The following is a 17,629-nucleotide window of genomic DNA, read 5'->3' as shown; positions in this document are numbered from 1 at the left end:
CAAAAAATATCTAATATTTAAAAATATATGTATATGTGTATAGTATATAAAATTGCATTATGTGTGTTCTTTATTGCCAAAGCAGCTGGTTAGGCCCTGGAAGTGTCATGGATGACGCAAGTTGAAGCAACTATTTTTTAGCACCAGAAAAGTTAGCGCTTGCCCTTCAGTTCACATTAGTCGACTTGACGGCAACTGTACACGGTGCTATATCCATGCCAGCGTTGTCCAGACATCTGAGCTTTTGGTACATGTTTATGTAGTGCGCTTGCAATTGCTTCTGATAGCCCAAGACCTTGTCCTTCTCGGCACACCATTGACGCTTCTCCAGCTCTAGATTGATACGAAAATCATCCAGCTTCTGACGTAACTTTGCAATATCCTCGGCGTATGAAGTGGACTCCTCGATAAGAGTATCTAGCGTTTGTTGTTGGTATTGCTGGGGTGTGGTGGCTTTCTCCCGCTCATTCTCATGCTCGTCGTTCCCCTCCCCGATGTTTGGTACTGTTGAGTATTTTCGAGTCTTCTGGCATATATCATTTAGATTATCCAGTTGTTGTTTCAGTCGCGTATAACGACCGCATGGCTCTTCCCCGTATTCATGTGCTATGGCCAAATCAGATAGTTCTTTACGCAATTTTGCTAGCTCATTGGTCAGGGCACTTATGACCTGATTCTTAAGTCCAATTATCTTATTCAGTTGCTGCTGCTGATGCGGTTCCTCCTTTGGTTGACTTTGGCATAGACTTGTTTCACAATTGCTGTTGCTATTATTATCAATATTGTTGTTATTGTTGCTGTGCTTTAGACTGACAATAGCATGATCTTTGAGATGGATATCAATCTGAAGATGCAAGAATAATTTTTCAACGAATTAAATATGATAATCCAGATTGGTATCCCAGACGTTTTTACTTACATGGGCCTCCTTAAGCTGTGTTTTGAGTAAAGCTATCTCGCCATTTCGTTCGCATACCTTCCATTCGCTATCCTCCAATTGTACACGCAAGCTGGCGACAGTTTGATGGGCCTCCTCCAGTTGTTGATTCATAGTTAACGCCGAGTTTTGTAGACTCTGGTTACTGCTGCGAGCGTGTTCCAACTGCTGCTGCAGCTTCTGTACCTGCTCCGATTGCCGCAGCTTATGCTGCTTTAATTGGAACTGCTGAAGAGCCAATAGCTGTTCCATTTTCTTAAACTTCAATTGGTACTCGCGTTGCTGGCCCTCGTAAAAGAGTCGCAGCCGTTGGGTCTCGTTCTCCCAGTAGGCCTCTTTGTCCTGGCAGGAATGTAAATAGAAAAAAGGAAGAATAGAGTTTAGTTCGATGGGCAGTTCGCTAAATTTCTAAATGTAACCTTTTGAACTTTGAAAATTACTTTCTCATTATGTTCCATTGCCTGACGCAGATACGACAGCTCAGAGTCACGATCCTTCAGAGCAGCCTCCAGCTCCGATATGCCAGAGTCAGAGGGTGATGGGGTTAGATCGCTGCCATTGACGGCGTTATTGGATTTACTAGAAAAACAGGAGACCATGTAAAGGTTGGACCTTTGAGTCTGAATGATATTAGTTAACCTATTAACATCATGGCGTACACCCATGCAGTCAAGATTGGGAGTTTCTTCTTGGCCGGAACGCTGCGTCACCCTATGATTTCGTCTTCGGGCCGCCAAATGTCGCAAGTCCGTTGTGCCTAAAAGCATATTGAAAGTTCAATGGATTTCAAAAAGTTCGCCGATATATGTACTTACTGCCAAATTTCTGAGTAGCTGCTGGGGGTAAAGGCACCAATGAGGGTGTCGATCCATATCCATAGCGTTCCGCTTGTCCATTCACTATTGCCGGTTGGTGGTACATCTGTTGCTGCTGTTGTAGTTGTTGTTGCTGTTGCTGATGTTGTTGAGATTGTAGTTGTTGCTGTTGCTGTTGCTGTATACGATAGTCCGGCTCAAATGGTATAGGTTTGAAAACAATAGGTCGCAGAAAGTTCCCATTGCTTTGATTCTGAGAGAAGTGAGGAAGAAATTATCGTCATCGTCATAGTTGATGAGACCCAGCCAAAAAGACCTCACCTGTTCTAATGGCTCGCCCAATAGTGTTGGCTCATTAATAGCCAAACGACTACCGCCAACAGCAGCTATAGCAGATCCACCCGTAGATCCAACTGCTATAGGAGTGGTCCGTCGCTGATTAAGACCGAGAGTAGCTGGCAAAGATTGAAGCGCCTCTTCGCCCACACAACTTCGACTCAACTCGAACATTTGTCTTATATTTTGAAATTTGCTACGTAGCTGGGAGCTGGTAGCTCCAAGACCCACTCCTCCGCCTCCACCGATTCCAACAGCAACCCCATCATCATCCAGATTGCTATGACTGCCAAATTTCTGGCTAAGGCGCCGTTGCTCTTGACGTGACTTCAGAGTACCTGTGTGAGGAATAAAGTGCTGACCAGCCGCATGGGGAAACTGCAGCAGAGGCGATCCCAGTGCGGACTGACCCAAATTCGGGGTGCTTCTCAATGCCAATGGAGCATTATTCTCCAGCGAGACACTGCGTTTGTGGCCCCGTTTGCCTAAGGGTAAACTCAATGTGGACCCTGCGGGTGGTGTGGCAGCACATGATGGTGGTGCTAGAGCTGCAATTGTAGCTGAAGATGGGGACTCGGCATGGGCAGGCATTGTCATTGGACTGGCTGCTGCTGCTGACATACTGATACTGTTACGAGGTATCTGAAAATATCAATAGGATGGCTTTTACTTTCAATGCTCTCACATGAATTTATTTGAGATATCTTAACTATGGATCTAACTAACTGATAATCACAGTGACCTTGACTAAGTTTCTCAAAACGTATTCAAAATTAGCCAAATGTTGTAGCCAAATTTATGGTATTTCATTTATCAAAAGCCAAAAAGACTAATGATAAACAAATGATCATGACCAAATGCTATTTCCTTTTCAATTTTTTCCCTCTACTTATATAAAAAAAAAACTAGTTGAGAGCTGATCAAGAAATAAAAAAAAATATTAAGCCTTTGTTTGAGGTATACAAAAACCTTACTTCATTACATCTATGTATGTATATGGACATTTCCTGCATTTCTCTACACAAGATTTACAGCATTCTTTCGTTCATCTTTTTGGTTTTTGCACTGGGTTTGTAGGCTTACAGGCTTTTTTGGTGGTCTTTCTGCATGAGGTAGAGACTCTATACCGCACCCCACCTTACCTCACCTTACCTCCCCTGATCGATCTGGTTGAGCATTGGCTTCAGACTCAGTTCGATCTTCTAAGCCAAACCCAACTGGAAACTAACTGTGCAGAAAGCATCGGCGGTCTCGCACTTTCTAATTTCTTGTCGCACGACCCATATTTCGATTTTTCTTGTCCATCTGAACTTGTCTCTTTCTCGGTTTTTCCAGTTGTTTTTTGCGTTTGGTTTCTTATTTTATTGGGACCAGACAGTTGATGCTGCTGCAACTGCTGCCAGAACCTTTGCGAACTGGTTTTCCTCTTTACCATAATAATTCGATTAAGGTTAAGGTTACCAAGTCAAGTGGAGCCCGAACCTTTTGGTCGTCTGCAAATTTCGATTTTAGAACATACTTTATTTGCACTTTACACTAATCGTGGCATGGTCAATTATGATAGCAGACTCAAAAGAGGTATTTACATGATAGACAAAGTGCTGAAAAGTACTGTAACACCCGAATTATTCCGTGTGTGTTGTGAAGGAAGAAATAATGGCCAAGTGGAACCAAAAGTTATGAGATATTTAAATTCTAATACATACAGTGAACATAATAGGGAATTTGGAACACATATCGTTTCATATGAGCACTCAAATCAAAGGTTAATGCTTTGTGTAACTTTTGATCTGTGGCACATTCAGATGTCATTTACCAATAAAAAGCTGTAGCGGCTTTTTCGAACATACCCAAAATTGGCGTTGTCAAAATTAGCAGAGCAATGTGGTTTTTAATCGGTGGTTTATTTAAATTAGAGCAATTTGCCGAATAAACAATAGAAATTAGTTGAATATTTAGGAATACCTTTTACAAATAATGCTTTCTGCACCACCCACAAAACGTTGTTGATTGTTGTTCAGATTGGTCAAGACCTTCGTTATGTCTGCTAGTTTTATCGTTTGTCTCTACCGCAACTTTTAGCATTTAAAACTAATAACTTTAAAATTGTGTGCAATAAGTTAATGTTAACTATATCAGTTAACAATTCTGGGGAAGCCAACACAATAAACTAAAGCATAACCGCAACACATCTAGTACTACGAATTGATACCGTCTAAGTTCATTATTCAAATATTCATAATGCGATATTCTCCAATAGCTATTCTTCAAACGAATTGATCTTTCTAATACCTTCGTCCTATGGTTTGCCATACCATAATAATTTTATGACTTCATTTGACATATTAAGAATCAACTAAACATTTCAGTCTGGTCTCCCTTGTAAATCGTTATCGTTAAGTTTGCGATCTGATACAATAGCTATTAAATGCAAGACGAAATCGTCCTTGTAAGTTCCCAAGATTCTCTCTTTATACCATACACCCATAGGGTGAAATGGTATATTAAAGTCGCCAAAATGTATGTAACAGGCAGAAGGAAGCATCTCCGACCCCACAAAGTATATATATTCTTGATCAGGATCAACAACCGAGTCGATCTAGCCATGTCCGTCTGTCCGTCCGTCTGTCCGTCTGTCCGTCCGTCCGTCTGTCCGTCTGTCCGTATGAACACCTAGATCTCGGAGACTGTAAGAGCTAGAGCCACCAAATTTGGTATGTAGACTCGTGTAGTATGTAGAGTGATCAAGTTTATTTCAAATTTTTGCCACGCCCCTTTCCGCCCCCGCAATTTAAAAAAAGCGTTTATCTCAAAAACTATTCCAGCTAGAGCCACCATATTTGGTATGTATATTCGCTTAGTAAATGCACACTTTTTGTATGTATGAAAATTTTGCCACGCCCTTTTCCGCCCCCGTAATTTCAAAAACTTGATTATCTCCCGTATTTTTTTACCTTTTGCAACCAAATTTGGCACACTTAAATTTAATACTAATATCTAGCAAAATACCAAATTTGATCAAAATCGGACAAAAAACAGTCGATTTATGCATATAAACGTTTTTCCATAAGGCCGGAGTTGGCCGTTGGCTGGTGGGGGCGCTAGGGTGCTCGTCTGATTGAGTGAGCGAGATACTAAGATATGATTGTAAGAAGCGTGTGAAAATGCATTTGTTTAATACAGTTGAAATATTTGCTTTACTGGTGTATGGTATACCTAAGTCGGCGAGACGACTTACTTACTTCATTTTATACAAAGATCAGAAGTATTTTTGTATTTTTTCTTCCTTAAATTCTTAATCAGCATCAACAGTCGAATCGTACTTGACATGTCCTTCCGTACGTCCGCCTGTCTGTCCTTATGAAACCTAGATTTCAGGGACTATAGGAGCTAGAAGCTGATTCCGCTACCAGATTGTGAAAAAAACTATTTTCGCCACTAAACTATCGTAATCAAACTTATTACATTGCCAAAAGGGCGGAGTTGGCCGTTGGCTTGTAAGAGCGAGCAAGAAAATATTTAATTGAACTCATTAAAATCATGAAATGCTATGGATAAATCTTTTTTAATCAATTGCAGCAAAGTGTAATTGTGTGTTTGTGTGTGATTATGTGTGGGTAATGTTTTATCTGTCATTTATAAACGGTAAAGTTAACAGTTACATTGTGTGTGCGTGTGAGGCATTTAACCAGTGGTTAGATAACTGTCAATCAAGTTTTTCCAACTCACCAGCGACATTGGGTTGTGCCGCTTCAGCAAGCTACTAACTATTGTCAATTGTTTAATATGAAGTTTTGAATGCAACAATAGAGACAATCGGTCGCTCCCCAATTGTTTGGATGCCCTATAATGTGGGAAATTGGGAATGGGCATATAGACCCGATTAACGTCTTGCAACATTTGCAGGCGTGAATGCAAGAAACCGAGTTGGAAACCTAAAAATTTCTCGTACTTTGCTTTTGAACGATGCCGCCAATCGGACGACAATTCAATGTAATTTATTTACGTTTCAGCTTTTGCAAGAGACTCGCATTAGCGGCTAACTGTTAGATTTCTGCAAGCCAAAAACAAAAAAAAAGCTTGAGAAAAAATTAAGGTGCAAAATCGACTAGAAAACTGGTTTTGTCTCTACACTTATAAATATATGTATATATGTATATGATTCTGTGTATATACGTACATATATTCTTGATACTTTGGAAAGTCGTCTCTATGAATGAAAGTCTTAAAAAAACCAAAAAACAAAACAAAACAAAAATAACAAACGAAAGACGCACAAACAAAAAGATCCGCAAACCGAACAATGACCAACCCATATGAATTCGATTTTGAAAAAGTGTTTTGGACCCTAAAGAATCATAAAATGTAGATACCTATAAAGACAGACAAAGATAAGGAGGCGAAGGGGTTGTAGGGGGAATGTGGTATTCATATAAAAAGAGAGACGACGATTAAGTAAGTGAGTTGGTGCGAAGAGGAACGCAGATAATTTGCTTTTTGTCACTCAGCGTATGAGTAATGTTTTGTTTAGTTGGTCGAGATACTGGACAGAGACCTGGCCAGGGGCTCAAACTGCGACTGCGTCTAAGTATCTGAATTACTATCCGACTATCCGAGACTTGCCCAATGCTTTTTCCCACACTCAGCAGTCGCAGATTTTATGCATACTGTGTTGTCGATTTGAGTTGTTTATGGCTGCACAGTGGTTGCAAATCTATTAGAAACTAAGCCGAGACTAAACGGTGTACATCCCCATGGCCGGGGAACCATTTATGTACTTCATACCTTACGTTTGCAACGTACATCACTTCATAAATTATTAATAAAGCTTACTAGTTCCGAGCAAGGTTTCAACCAAGATTTCGATCATCAGATCAATGTCAGGTATCTATATATGTAAATATTTGGCATTAATGAAAGAAATTGGAATCATGAAATGCATATGAATTTCCTCGGGACGAAATTAACGATGTTCTGTTCTGATGAATGAACCCCTTTAAAATGGGATTTTGCCTACGCCCTTGTACTTAACCCACTAAATTTCTGATTAGATAAAAGCACTGGCTATTTTCTTGTGCAGGCCAACATAGTCGATTTAGTATAGTAAGTAAATAATGGAAAATGCAACTTCACTTATCAATTGGGGCAATGATAAGAAAACCCTTCTCCAACTAAAAAGTGGAAGCCTCCCTAAAATATTCCTTAGATTGAGATGATTCTTAACCACTGTGCGGCAGTGCAACAAATGTTTATGTCTTTTATCTCATGTGGTTTTGTTTTTTGTCATTTGTTAGCCAAAGTCCGGTACTGGGTTAACTAATGTTTAAAGGCTATTTTTTAATTGAATCTATTTAAACATACAACAACAATAACCAGAGTAAACAAATTGATAATTGCTGTCGAAATTGGAAACAGAGACAGGTTTCGAAAAGCGAATTGAAATCGAAGTCGATATCGGATTGGAGTCGTGAGGTAAGGTTGCGCAGTCTCAGTTGAAGTTGTCCAACCGTCGCAAGAAATTGTATAAGCGTAACGAAAGTAAACTAAAAATTATTCAGACAACTCTTCCCCTCCCCCCTCTCACACACACACAACAGCAAAGTTTTCTTTTAAACCCTTATTATTATTTATTTATCACTTTGTGAGTTTTTCCCCACTTTAGACGCAACAAAATGCAGAAATGCATTTCAGGTTACGGTTTTGGATTTTCGATTTGGAAACAATTCACTTTCATTTTGCATCATCGCATGATCATCATGAATGATGCCAACGATAATAATGATGATGATAAAGATGCTGATGACGATGACGATGGAAGAGTAAACAATTGCAAAAGGACAGCTCGGCATGCTGCAACGCGTTGCAACGTCGCCAGGCATTATGTTTCATTATTGCCACACATAAAATCCAATAATTCATGGGTGTGTGTATGCAGTATTTGATCATAATTAAATGCTAAAGCTTGGCAGATGAAAATTCAAAAGGCCGGGATGGGGAGAGGGACCACAGTGCAACCAGTTTTAGGTTGCATTTGAAGTAAACTAGCAATGACCTTGAGCTGCCCATCTCAGAAAGAAAAAACGGACGGCTTGCATAACATCAGCCATGCCGAACTTTGTATACCCTGGCAAGTTTAAGTGTTAAAGTTTCCCTACTTGGATGTGTCAATTTGGGAAACCTTCTATTCAGAATCGAAGTTGCAAAGCAGTCTACAAACTAGAGCCGAATGGGTGAGCCTTATTTTTTCCCACAGGGGAGTAATCAGAAGACGCATTAATATTAGTTGACATTCAACACAAAATACATTTTGTGGTATGAAAGAAGAGCGTATATATTTCATAGTTCAATTCAAGAGAATCTACAATCTTCTCAAAAAAATCAATATACCCCTTTTCGCGAGGGTATAATAAAAGCAGGTTATGCTGTCAACAGTTCAGGCCAACATGTAAGTGGGGCTCGGGCAGACAAAAAGATTGATACCATTGATATTTATGGGTTTGCCTTTGCTTCCACATCACACACACACTCACACACAGAGATACACACATACTTCTCAAGGGAAGTTTTAAGGTGGAGTAAAGATTTGGAAAGTCAACCAAAGCGAGTTTGCATATCGGTTAAAGTTGGAGAATTTGCGCAACTAAACTCAGCTTTCTATATATATTCTACAACATCATGAATTCATATTTTTAAGCACTTGTTTCTTAGAGCCCAACCCAAGACAACCGTTTCCGGCACTGAGGCGGATACGAAGGCTGAGCCACAGACTGAAACTGTTGCTCAAGTGAAAGGTGCAGCCACCTTCCACTCTATTGCAAATGGCCCAAACGGAAGTTAACACCTAAAGCCAGCGAAGATAACCCAGAAATCGACTATGCATTTTGTGGAATAGAATTGGTTATGTCAAGATCGATTCTCAGTTAATTCCGCCCCTACAGATTTTCCTCACGACAACAATCCGCTCCTGGGTGTGTGGCATATAATTTTATGAAGACAAAATCAAGAAAACTGAAAATTGTTCAGAACGAAACGATTTAACTTAGCTATGGTATACATTATAAGTCTATATACCATGTTTCAGTGCAATTATTTGTGCTGACCAGCTGTATATTTGCAAAATTGTTTATTTCGAGTTGTTTGCCAGTGAGATAGAAGTAAAAAATGAAAACAAAAAGCAACAGACAAGCGGAATGGAGCGAAGCGGAGCGGACCGTGACTAATGGCCAACCAAGCCTGCTCTCGGGTCGACGTGGGAAAGTTCGCCCACGTTTTGAGTTAGGTTTTCTAGGATTTGCTGAGTGTGGCCACTGGACTCAGCAGCAGTTGCAGTGAAAGCAGCAGCAACATTGCGATGTGGCATGTAGCAAGTAGCCAGAAGCAAGTGGCAGTACCAGTTGCTCTGTGCCCGTGTCTGCAGTCGTAATTGTTGCTCTAGTGCCGACTCAAGCGTTTGCTTTAGTTTAATTGCCCGGATATTGAATTCAGACAGCCGAACTCTTCGCTTCCACTCACTCAGTTAATTGACTAACGAAACAACGCAACGCCAAACCAGCAGAAAAAACTCGATTTGCATGTTTCAATCATGGCTAAATGGCCATTTCAATATCAAGCTCATTCCCAATCTCTTCGCATCTCTAACTGAACTCATCACTCACAGCATTCCACCATTCACCCTTCCATCTCACTGCCCATTTATTTGCCAAATTTGGGTAATATTATAAAGAATTTTGAAACATTACGCCAACGTTTGAATGTATAAACTTAAGTCAAAGACAAATAAATATCCATACATAAATATATAATAAAGGTCAATGGATTTTTTTTCTCATTTGAGCATACTTTATCTATATAGAGACTGAGACCTCCTAGTACACATTCTTATTGGGTAGTTATAGGTAAGGGTAACCATTAATTTTCCCCAAAAACGTAAATTAAGTACGTATGTAAGTCGTCTCGCCGACTTCGATATACCAAGTACCAAGTGAAACATCTATTTTGAATACGAAATGAATGTATCGTAGATTCTTTTGAAATGATGCATAATAAACGGCCAACTCTTTCGTTATAGCCAACCTATGTACGTTTAACTTGGCTATTTTTAGTCCAATCTAAATGAAATTTAGAATGACAAAAGGCTTAAAGGAAAGCAATTGCTTTTTAATTAGTTTGTCATGTTTGAATTTTAATCACGGAGCAGTACACGACAAAAGAACTTTCCGAAATTGTTCAAAATAACCCAACAATCGTAATAACTAAACGAGCGATTTTTGTGGATATTGTTTCCAGGTCGACTGATATGGAAAACTGTTGGTATTAATCACCTGACTTAATCGGGCCAGACTTTTTTGTGGGGCTTTTTGAAATCCATAGTACATATCAAGCCAAGGCCGGATTTTATAAGATCATTTTTAAAAAATCATTATAACAAATCTCTTTGAATCAAAAAAAAAATTGATTTTCTTTTTATGTAAGAAACGAATGAACGATATTTTTACGGAAGTATGTTATTGGTTGGCGATGCCGTGGGCTGTTCACCAAGTGCTCGATGAGTGTGATTGTGAACAAAGACTCGATCACCCAAAGGCTCAATCTGTATAAAAACATATACATACATAGTCATAAACAATAGAATAAAGACAGCGAACATGAGTGCAAATTTATCGGAAAGAATCAAACGCATTGATTACGTGCACCGTCAAATTTACGACTCAGTGCAGTTCTTGGGTGCCTACGCCTGTTCTACACATCAAAATAAATTTCAACTTGGAATCCTTTGAAGCAAGCATATTTTCTCTACATAAAAATTGAATCCAGACCAAATGCACACTTTACGACGAGGACTAAATTGTGCGATGAATATTTTACAAACATTTTAAAACTGTTTTGAACTTAATCGACCGAGAACGGTCAAATCAACCACTAAGCTCAAGAAAAAGCTTGAGAAAACTTCTCGAGATTTCCGAACAATATTTTCTTAATCCTTTCGTGATCGAGTGTCAGAAATCCCATTAATGCATCCGAGATGGATGGAGTCGGCCTGTATGTCAAAAAGGACTTTAGTTAGTCTTAAATGCTTCAGTGTTTCCGAACGTCTTGTAAACTTTGTTTTACATTCCTGTTCTTCTTCAGACAGCATTCCAATTGGGAAGCAAGGCGAGGCAATTAGACTACATATGATACGAAAATGTTTTAGCTATCCTTGATCCTTGACAGATATATCCTAGATTTGAAGTTAACCAAAACTGAGTTATGGGTTCTCTGGATGCTTCACCAAAGATTGCTCAAAAAAAAAAACTTTGCAAACATTACCAAACAACCTTTAACATAATTAATTTTAAATTCAATTTCAATAAGTGCGTGCAAAGAACTAAAAAGAAATTATCGCTATTAAATGCTTTAAATTGATTTTTGCCGTTTAAACCTTGTACATTCTATGGGAAAGCGAAGATTGGCCCCCTTCTATTCCTAACCTCCTTTCGTTGGATTCAACTCTACTTGAAAGCGATATGCACATACGATAATACATATATACAGACATACCTACACACGTCCCACTGTCCAATCGTAGTCGTCTTCTTTCACTTCTCAGCTTCACCTACATTAAAAGGCGATCAAAAGTGATCATAAATCTTTTTAACCTGCATGGGGATTTTCACCAACATGCCGGGCTTAATACATATACATATGTACGATATCAGCACTCCGCAATAAGTGAGTGCGCGCCCCCAACATAAAATAAATTAATTTTTTGAATGTTTTTAATGGGTATACTCTACCAAAGAGGATACACTCGTCATCAGTATGCATGCACACATATATATTCTTGATCAAAACAACGAGACAACTTCATACAGTCCGTGCATGCATCGAATGGCACGGTTTTAGCTGGATCAGACCTCTCTATGTCTTTCATAGGAACTATTGGGCGAAAATAATTGGGTTAGACCAGAGTAGATTGGTTAGACTGCCAAATTCCATAAGATCTGTGTTTAGGGTCAGTCAATTCAAAATCGGATTACCAAATCACATAAGTATTTAACAACTTTTCTAGATTGAGTTTGAAGGTCGTTCTTTTATAGGAAGGGAATGAATATCGAAGAAACTTGAAAGTGTGTACACACTTCGGCATGGCAGAAGTTAACCGGGCCTCTTTGGTTTTTGTCGGACGAAACACAAGCTCCACTTCAGTTCCTCCTCTCTACTTACTCTCTTCTCTTTCTGTCTACCGACTTCTGACTTTTTTTTGGCTTTTGGGTTTTTGCGCACTTGGCCTTAATTGCGCGTGCGCACTTTCAATTCCTTTTAGACTTTGACTGATTCAGATTCAGTTTCACATCTGAGACTCGTATTCAGAGAGATTTAAATCCATATTTCGAATCAGATTCAGTGTGACAAATTGTATGGTTTCGGCATATTTCGGGTCTTACGAATTGAACTGCATCATTAGTTTTTCTAGATATAAGGATGGTTTCATACAAAATTTATTGTGAATGTTTCAAAAAAGGCACGTTTTTCTTTGGTTTCTAACTTCTAAGAAATTAATTTTTTTACAACATTTTTTGGCAAAGTTTTTTCAAATTGAACAGGCTTTAAATCTACATGAAATATAATTCTAATATTGTTTTCAAATATGTATGTAAATAATATGCATTAATAAGTGTGACTGCACTTTTACATATTATTCCAAAAAAGCAAACAAATGCCGTTAGTTTAAGTTTGTTACAATAGCTAAAATAAATAAATTTGATTAAATGCTTATACTTATTTTGAATCGTTAATTCTATATGTAGTTTTGGTATCTATGACATTTTTAAGATCTCATTTAATGAATAAGCTTCAAAAATAAAATATAAAAAAACATAAACAAAATGGATCAAAATTCGATTTTTTTGACCCTTCGGTCCAAATCTACATACATGCATACATACATATACATATAGCAATAGTAAGGAGTTAGAAAGTTTGAAAAAATTCAAGTTTGAACCAAAATTTGGATGATTTGGTTTCGATTTAGTATGGTTGGCGGATTGGGGTTGGTAGTTGGTTTTCAGTTGTTGGAGCACTACCGTTGGGGCTAAGCCAAAATGGAACTGCTCCCTACAATCAAGATGGAAGATTAAAAGCAAAGTCAAAATAAATAAAACCAGAGGGCCGGGGCTAACTTCGACCGCGTCAAAGTTTGAATACCCTTGCAACTTTTATGGTAACTTTTATGGTAAAAGTCACTGTTTTCGAAAGATCGTTCCTATGGGAGCTATATGATATAGTCACCCGATCTTAATTAAATTTTGGCACAATCGTTTATATGTATGTGTAATTAACTCACCAATATTAAATTTCATGACAATAGCTCAGAAAATAACGAAGTTATTAAGAAAAGTCACTGTTCGTGACTTTGCCATTTGTATGGGAGCTATATGATATAGTGATCCGATCCGGCTGAATCCGAGATATACAACGCCTGCAGTATATACAAGCCTACATGCAAAATTTCAGCTCTGTAGCTCCAACGGTCTATGAAGAGTTTGCGTTGATCCAGACGGATGGACGGACGGACTTGGCTATTTGAACTCGTCTCGTCGTGCTGACCAAGAATATATATACTTTATATGGTCGGAAATGCTTCCTTCTATGCGTTGCACACTTCTGACCAAAATTAATATACCCTTTTTGCAAGGGTATAATAAATTCTAGCGTAAATTCGGAGAAAAATTAACAATGTTAGAGTACGCTAAAAACCTAAAGGTATGTCAAAGAAGTTTTCTGGCTTCATTTGCTGTATATCTGTTGTGTTTTCGAGCAATTACCCAATTAAAGTAATTAATTGAAGTACTTTTATGATTATAGTGGACATTCCACGAATAACTAATGCACTATTTAATTAAAATTCAAATTGATGTAATTTTGTTTGGAATTTTGTATTCTATCCTTTGAATAAGTTTATTGAAACTTATTCAAAAGCTGCTATTACCATTTCAAAAAGCCTGTAAGGTTCCTGTAAAACAAAGTTAAAAGAGTTGGAAAAATCCCTGCATGCTTAAATGTATGTAATCATAACAATCCGTCCATACAAATAAAAAAAGGAGCATTTTTTAGTCGTTCAAAATTTGCAAATTAAGAAGCAACAAAAAACATAGATCGGATTTGGAAATATTTGTTAGTTATGACCCACAAACATAAAGTAGAAAAATTGTATCTTCCATGTGTACAATATGATATACCCATGATAATTTGCTATAATATAATATTCTAGGACAACAAGTATTTCTATTACATTAAACTCGACTCGCTTTTACTTCTGACCAAAATGAATACACAAACTTCTTTTTTTGCAAGGGTAAAAAAACAGAGAATAAAGATATATAGGTACATATATAGGTATACATACATATACATATTAATCGTCTCTTTTTCTCAACTTCTTTCGCTACTTTGTTCAACAGGTTTGTTGGAGGAAAGAGATGCTGAAGAAAAAGTCAAACGGCTCAATAATCGAAGAGGGGAGGTGCAGAAGGGGAATATCTAGCAGTAGACATATGCACATACATATATGGTAGGGGTACGAGTTGGAAGTAGGGGTAGGTAGAGCGGGGGTAGCTCCAACTTCAATTTCGAGTCTGGATAAATGAGGACAACAACATCAGCGACAACTTTAATGAGGTTATTCCAAGCTATATACATAAATACATATATATGCACAGGTATATAGATATGTACATATCTATGTATATATATCTATGTCAGCTGGGATTGGCAGCTAGTTTTGGGTTTTATTTGTTTACCACAATCCTTAAAAATTCAAACGAAACAATTGCACATTAACTTCATCTCTTCTTTAGCCTTGTAAATGTTGTTAACTTACTGTTATTTTGTGACTTGTTTTCAGCTTCTTCTTCTTTGATGCTGGTGCTTATTTTGTTTTGATTAATCTTGCCACATAATTTGTTTGTTGTTAATTTTTCTTTCCCTTTTTTTGCACAGAAAATTAAATTTTTATTGTAAACAAAAATGCATAAATTATGCACGAATTTTAGTTTGAATTTCACTTTGCTTACACAGAAACCAAAAAAATAACGAAAAAAAAGACAAAACACAACAATAGCACAAGAAGCACCAAATTAAAACCGTTGCACGCATTCGTTTAAAAAATATCTTGTCCTAATCTATCGATGCTATCGAGAGAAGGAGAGACAAGTGAGCTCGCAACGCCATTCGACATCCAACTTTCACGTTCGAACGTTCGAGGCAATCTGAACCGAACTGAATGGACACCAACACACACACACACACACAAACACGCGATCAAAGTCAAGAGACGGCTGTGATTCGGCCGATCGGTGTTGAGCAAATTAGCCGTTTTACCTCTAAACGCATAAACTCATAAAAGTAACTAACAAATTCTGTGAAGTACAATAAGAAATATGTTGGTAAACACTTTAAACCAATGAATATATACTCTAAAGGTTTTAAAATGTCTACCTTACCAACCAGTATCTCTCTTTTTGTCAATATCCACTGACATATATTTATTTCAAACCCTCTTCGGAAATATCTCCATCTCTGCTTTACAAACATCTGGTTATATATGTATTTATGTACATCCTGTGAGGATATTCTAACCTTATCATAAATTATCAATACCACCAAAAGGTAGAACGATATTAGCTTATAAATATTACTACTTATATACAGATTTTAAAATCCTTATATGTTGAAGTTAAAGTCAGTTTTTTCAGTCTAACCTCTAATATTATTAGCTGATCGGTATTTCTAGATATATATACACATTTATATAGCTGTAGAGATAACCTATTCAAATCTTTGAAAGAAATGTTCTCCCAAAGTGTTTTGCAAGTCTCATTCAAAGTTCCCATATCACTGACTCTTTGACTTTAACGAGAATTTGCCATGTTTGTTGTCTTGGTTTTTTCCGGTTTATTGGCGTTGCCACTGCGGCAGCGTCTGGCGCTGCGGCTGATTTGAATTTGCAGCGACCACAACTGTTGGACAAATATACATACATATATTGTATATAGGCATGTATTTGTTTCTGAATGAGCGTGTGTGTGTGCCAAGTTGTTGTTTTTACCATTACCTGGCTGATTAGCTCGTTTGTATGTACATAGTTGTAGTTGCCGTTCCTCGGTTAATTTCCTCTAATTTTGCGGCATATGGGTTAGTACATTGAGAGATGACGATATTTGTTGGATGGACAGCGATGGAGAGATACCAGGTAACCTGTTATATGCTACTACATGTATCTGTAGTACGTAAGGCTCTTCGTCTTTGCGTGTGTGTGTGTGTGTGTGTGTATTTATGTGTCAGCTAATTGACCTATAAAATGATAGATTAGCCTTACTATACTTACACTATACATTCTCTAGGCACACCATAATTAACCATTGTACTTATGCACAATATATTGTTTGAGTCGCGTTTCCGATCGAATCGTGTCGATTAACGCGATTTGTTTTTCTGTTTTGAATGCCAATTACATACATACATATGTACATACATATGTACCCGGTTGAATTTTGGGATTAAAACGTGCGATAAATACAGTCGATTAGTCAGAATCCCTCACATTTTCAAGGCTTAAACGCAGTTTCTACCTAAACATAATGCAGATTGAATAATAATACATTTTGAATTTAATTTCTTTCCATGCTGCTGTTGCCTTTTTGGCTTATCAATGTTTAATTGCTTTTAATTTCAAATGTCTTATATGTATACTCCTGGATGGCCTTCAAATTCTTGATAATAAACTCCTTGAGGGCGGCCACAAATTCCGCTGCCGTCATTATTAATTGCTTGAAGGCCTCAATGACCTTGCCCTCGCCCTGCAATGTGCCCCGGTACAGATCACCAGATACTTGGGTAATGTATCCACGTAACCCTAAAATTTGGGCCTGGGCAATGGCGAACAGCTGGAACGCCTCCTTGGGCATGTCGCCTCGTATTTCAAAATCGCAAGTCATAATCTCGGGTTTCTTTTCCGTAGCCATTATTATTATTATTTTTTTTGTTTTTTTTTTGTTGTCGAACAGAACACAATAATTTTCAACTTTTTTAATCCAAAACTAATTCAATAATGAATTAATGCGTTATCCAAACACTTGACAATAACTTCTATGAATAAAGCTAGCAAGCTTATAATCAGAATAAATAAATAAAAATCACATTCTTGAATTACAAAGTCTTTGGGGCCACTAGTTCTCTGTTACTCTCTCTCTATCTCTCTCTCTCTCTCTTTCTTTGACTCGCTCTTTCTCATCTCAGGGCCTAAAAGCGATTTATCTCAACTTTGTTCTTATTCGATACTTCCGCGTGCACCGGCACCACAACGCGTCTGAATGAACAAAAGGGGATAAAAAGTGCACATAATTAGAAATTAAATTAATAACGCATAAGAACATCCACAAACAAGAACAACAGTAACCATAACGATAACAAAAGCCACAGAAAGCTGCATAGTGAAGAGGGGGGAACAAAGTCAAGTGTAGAAATTCTCTCACGATCACGATCTTCATAGATACTAGCA

The 17,629-nt window shown here is 37.8% G+C and overlaps 2 protein-coding genes across 3 annotated transcripts; both read right to left on the bottom strand.

Annotated features, from left to right (window-relative positions):
• Positions 1 to 20: 20 nt before the first annotated feature.
• LOC6652876 (leucine zipper putative tumor suppressor 2 homolog) lies at positions 21 to 15,000 on the bottom strand. Of its 2 annotated transcripts, none has more exons than XM_047011634.1 (7): positions 14,951 to 15,000; positions 2,074 to 2,730; positions 1,753 to 2,005; positions 1,577 to 1,694; positions 1,357 to 1,516; positions 920 to 1,279; positions 21 to 844 (listed from the first exon to the last, which is right to left on the bottom strand). In XM_047011634.1, exons 2-7 carry the CDS (start codon positions 2,707 to 2,709, stop codon positions 167 to 169), a joined length of 2,205 nt encoding a protein of 734 aa, XP_046867590.1. In that variant the 5' UTR covers positions 2,710 to 2,730; positions 14,951 to 15,000; the 3' UTR covers positions 21 to 166. The 2 variants fall into 2 exon arrangements, with proteins under 2 accessions (XP_046867590.1, XP_023037166.2); XM_023181398.2 differs by having other exon boundaries at positions 1,378 to 1,516.
• Positions 15,001 to 16,738: 1,738 nt separating this feature from the next.
• On the bottom strand, positions 16,739 to 17,225 carry LOC6652875 (acylphosphatase-1). Its single transcript, XM_002075176.3, has one exon. It carries the CDS (start codon positions 17,091 to 17,093, stop codon positions 16,785 to 16,787), a length of 309 nt encoding a protein of 102 aa, XP_002075212.1. The 5' UTR covers positions 17,094 to 17,225; the 3' UTR covers positions 16,739 to 16,784.
• Positions 17,226 to 17,629: the final 404 nt, after the last annotated feature.

The sequence above is a fragment of the Drosophila willistoni genome (assembly GCF_018902025.1).
Source record: "Drosophila willistoni isolate 14030-0811.24 chromosome XL unlocalized genomic scaffold, UCI_dwil_1.1 Seg142, whole genome shotgun sequence".
Lineage (NCBI taxonomy): Eukaryota > Metazoa > Arthropoda > Insecta > Diptera > Drosophilidae > Drosophila > Drosophila willistoni.
The sequence above is the reverse complement of the archived record's forward strand: the minus strand, read 5'-3'. Positions and strand labels throughout refer to the sequence as shown.

What these genes read in the sequence shown, in the direction of transcription:
- LOC6652876 (XM_047011634.1), bottom strand. Translation starts at nt 2,709, where the DNA reads ATGTCAGCAGCAGCAGCCAGTCCAATGACAATGCCTGCCCATGCCGAG. An exon ending in TGGGCGAGCCATTAGAACAG is followed by an intron (nt 2,006 to 2,073) that starts GTGAGGTCTTTT and finishes CACTTCTCTCAG; the next exon opens with AATCAAAGCAATGGGAACTT. An exon ending in GTACGCCATGATGTTAATAG is followed by an intron (nt 1,517 to 1,576) that starts GTTAACTAATAT and finishes CTGTTTTTCTAG; the next exon opens with TAAATCCAATAACGCCGTCA.
- LOC6652875 (XM_002075176.3), bottom strand. Translation starts at nt 17,093, where the DNA reads ATGGCTACGGAAAAGAAACCCGAGATTATGACTTGCGATTTTGAAATA.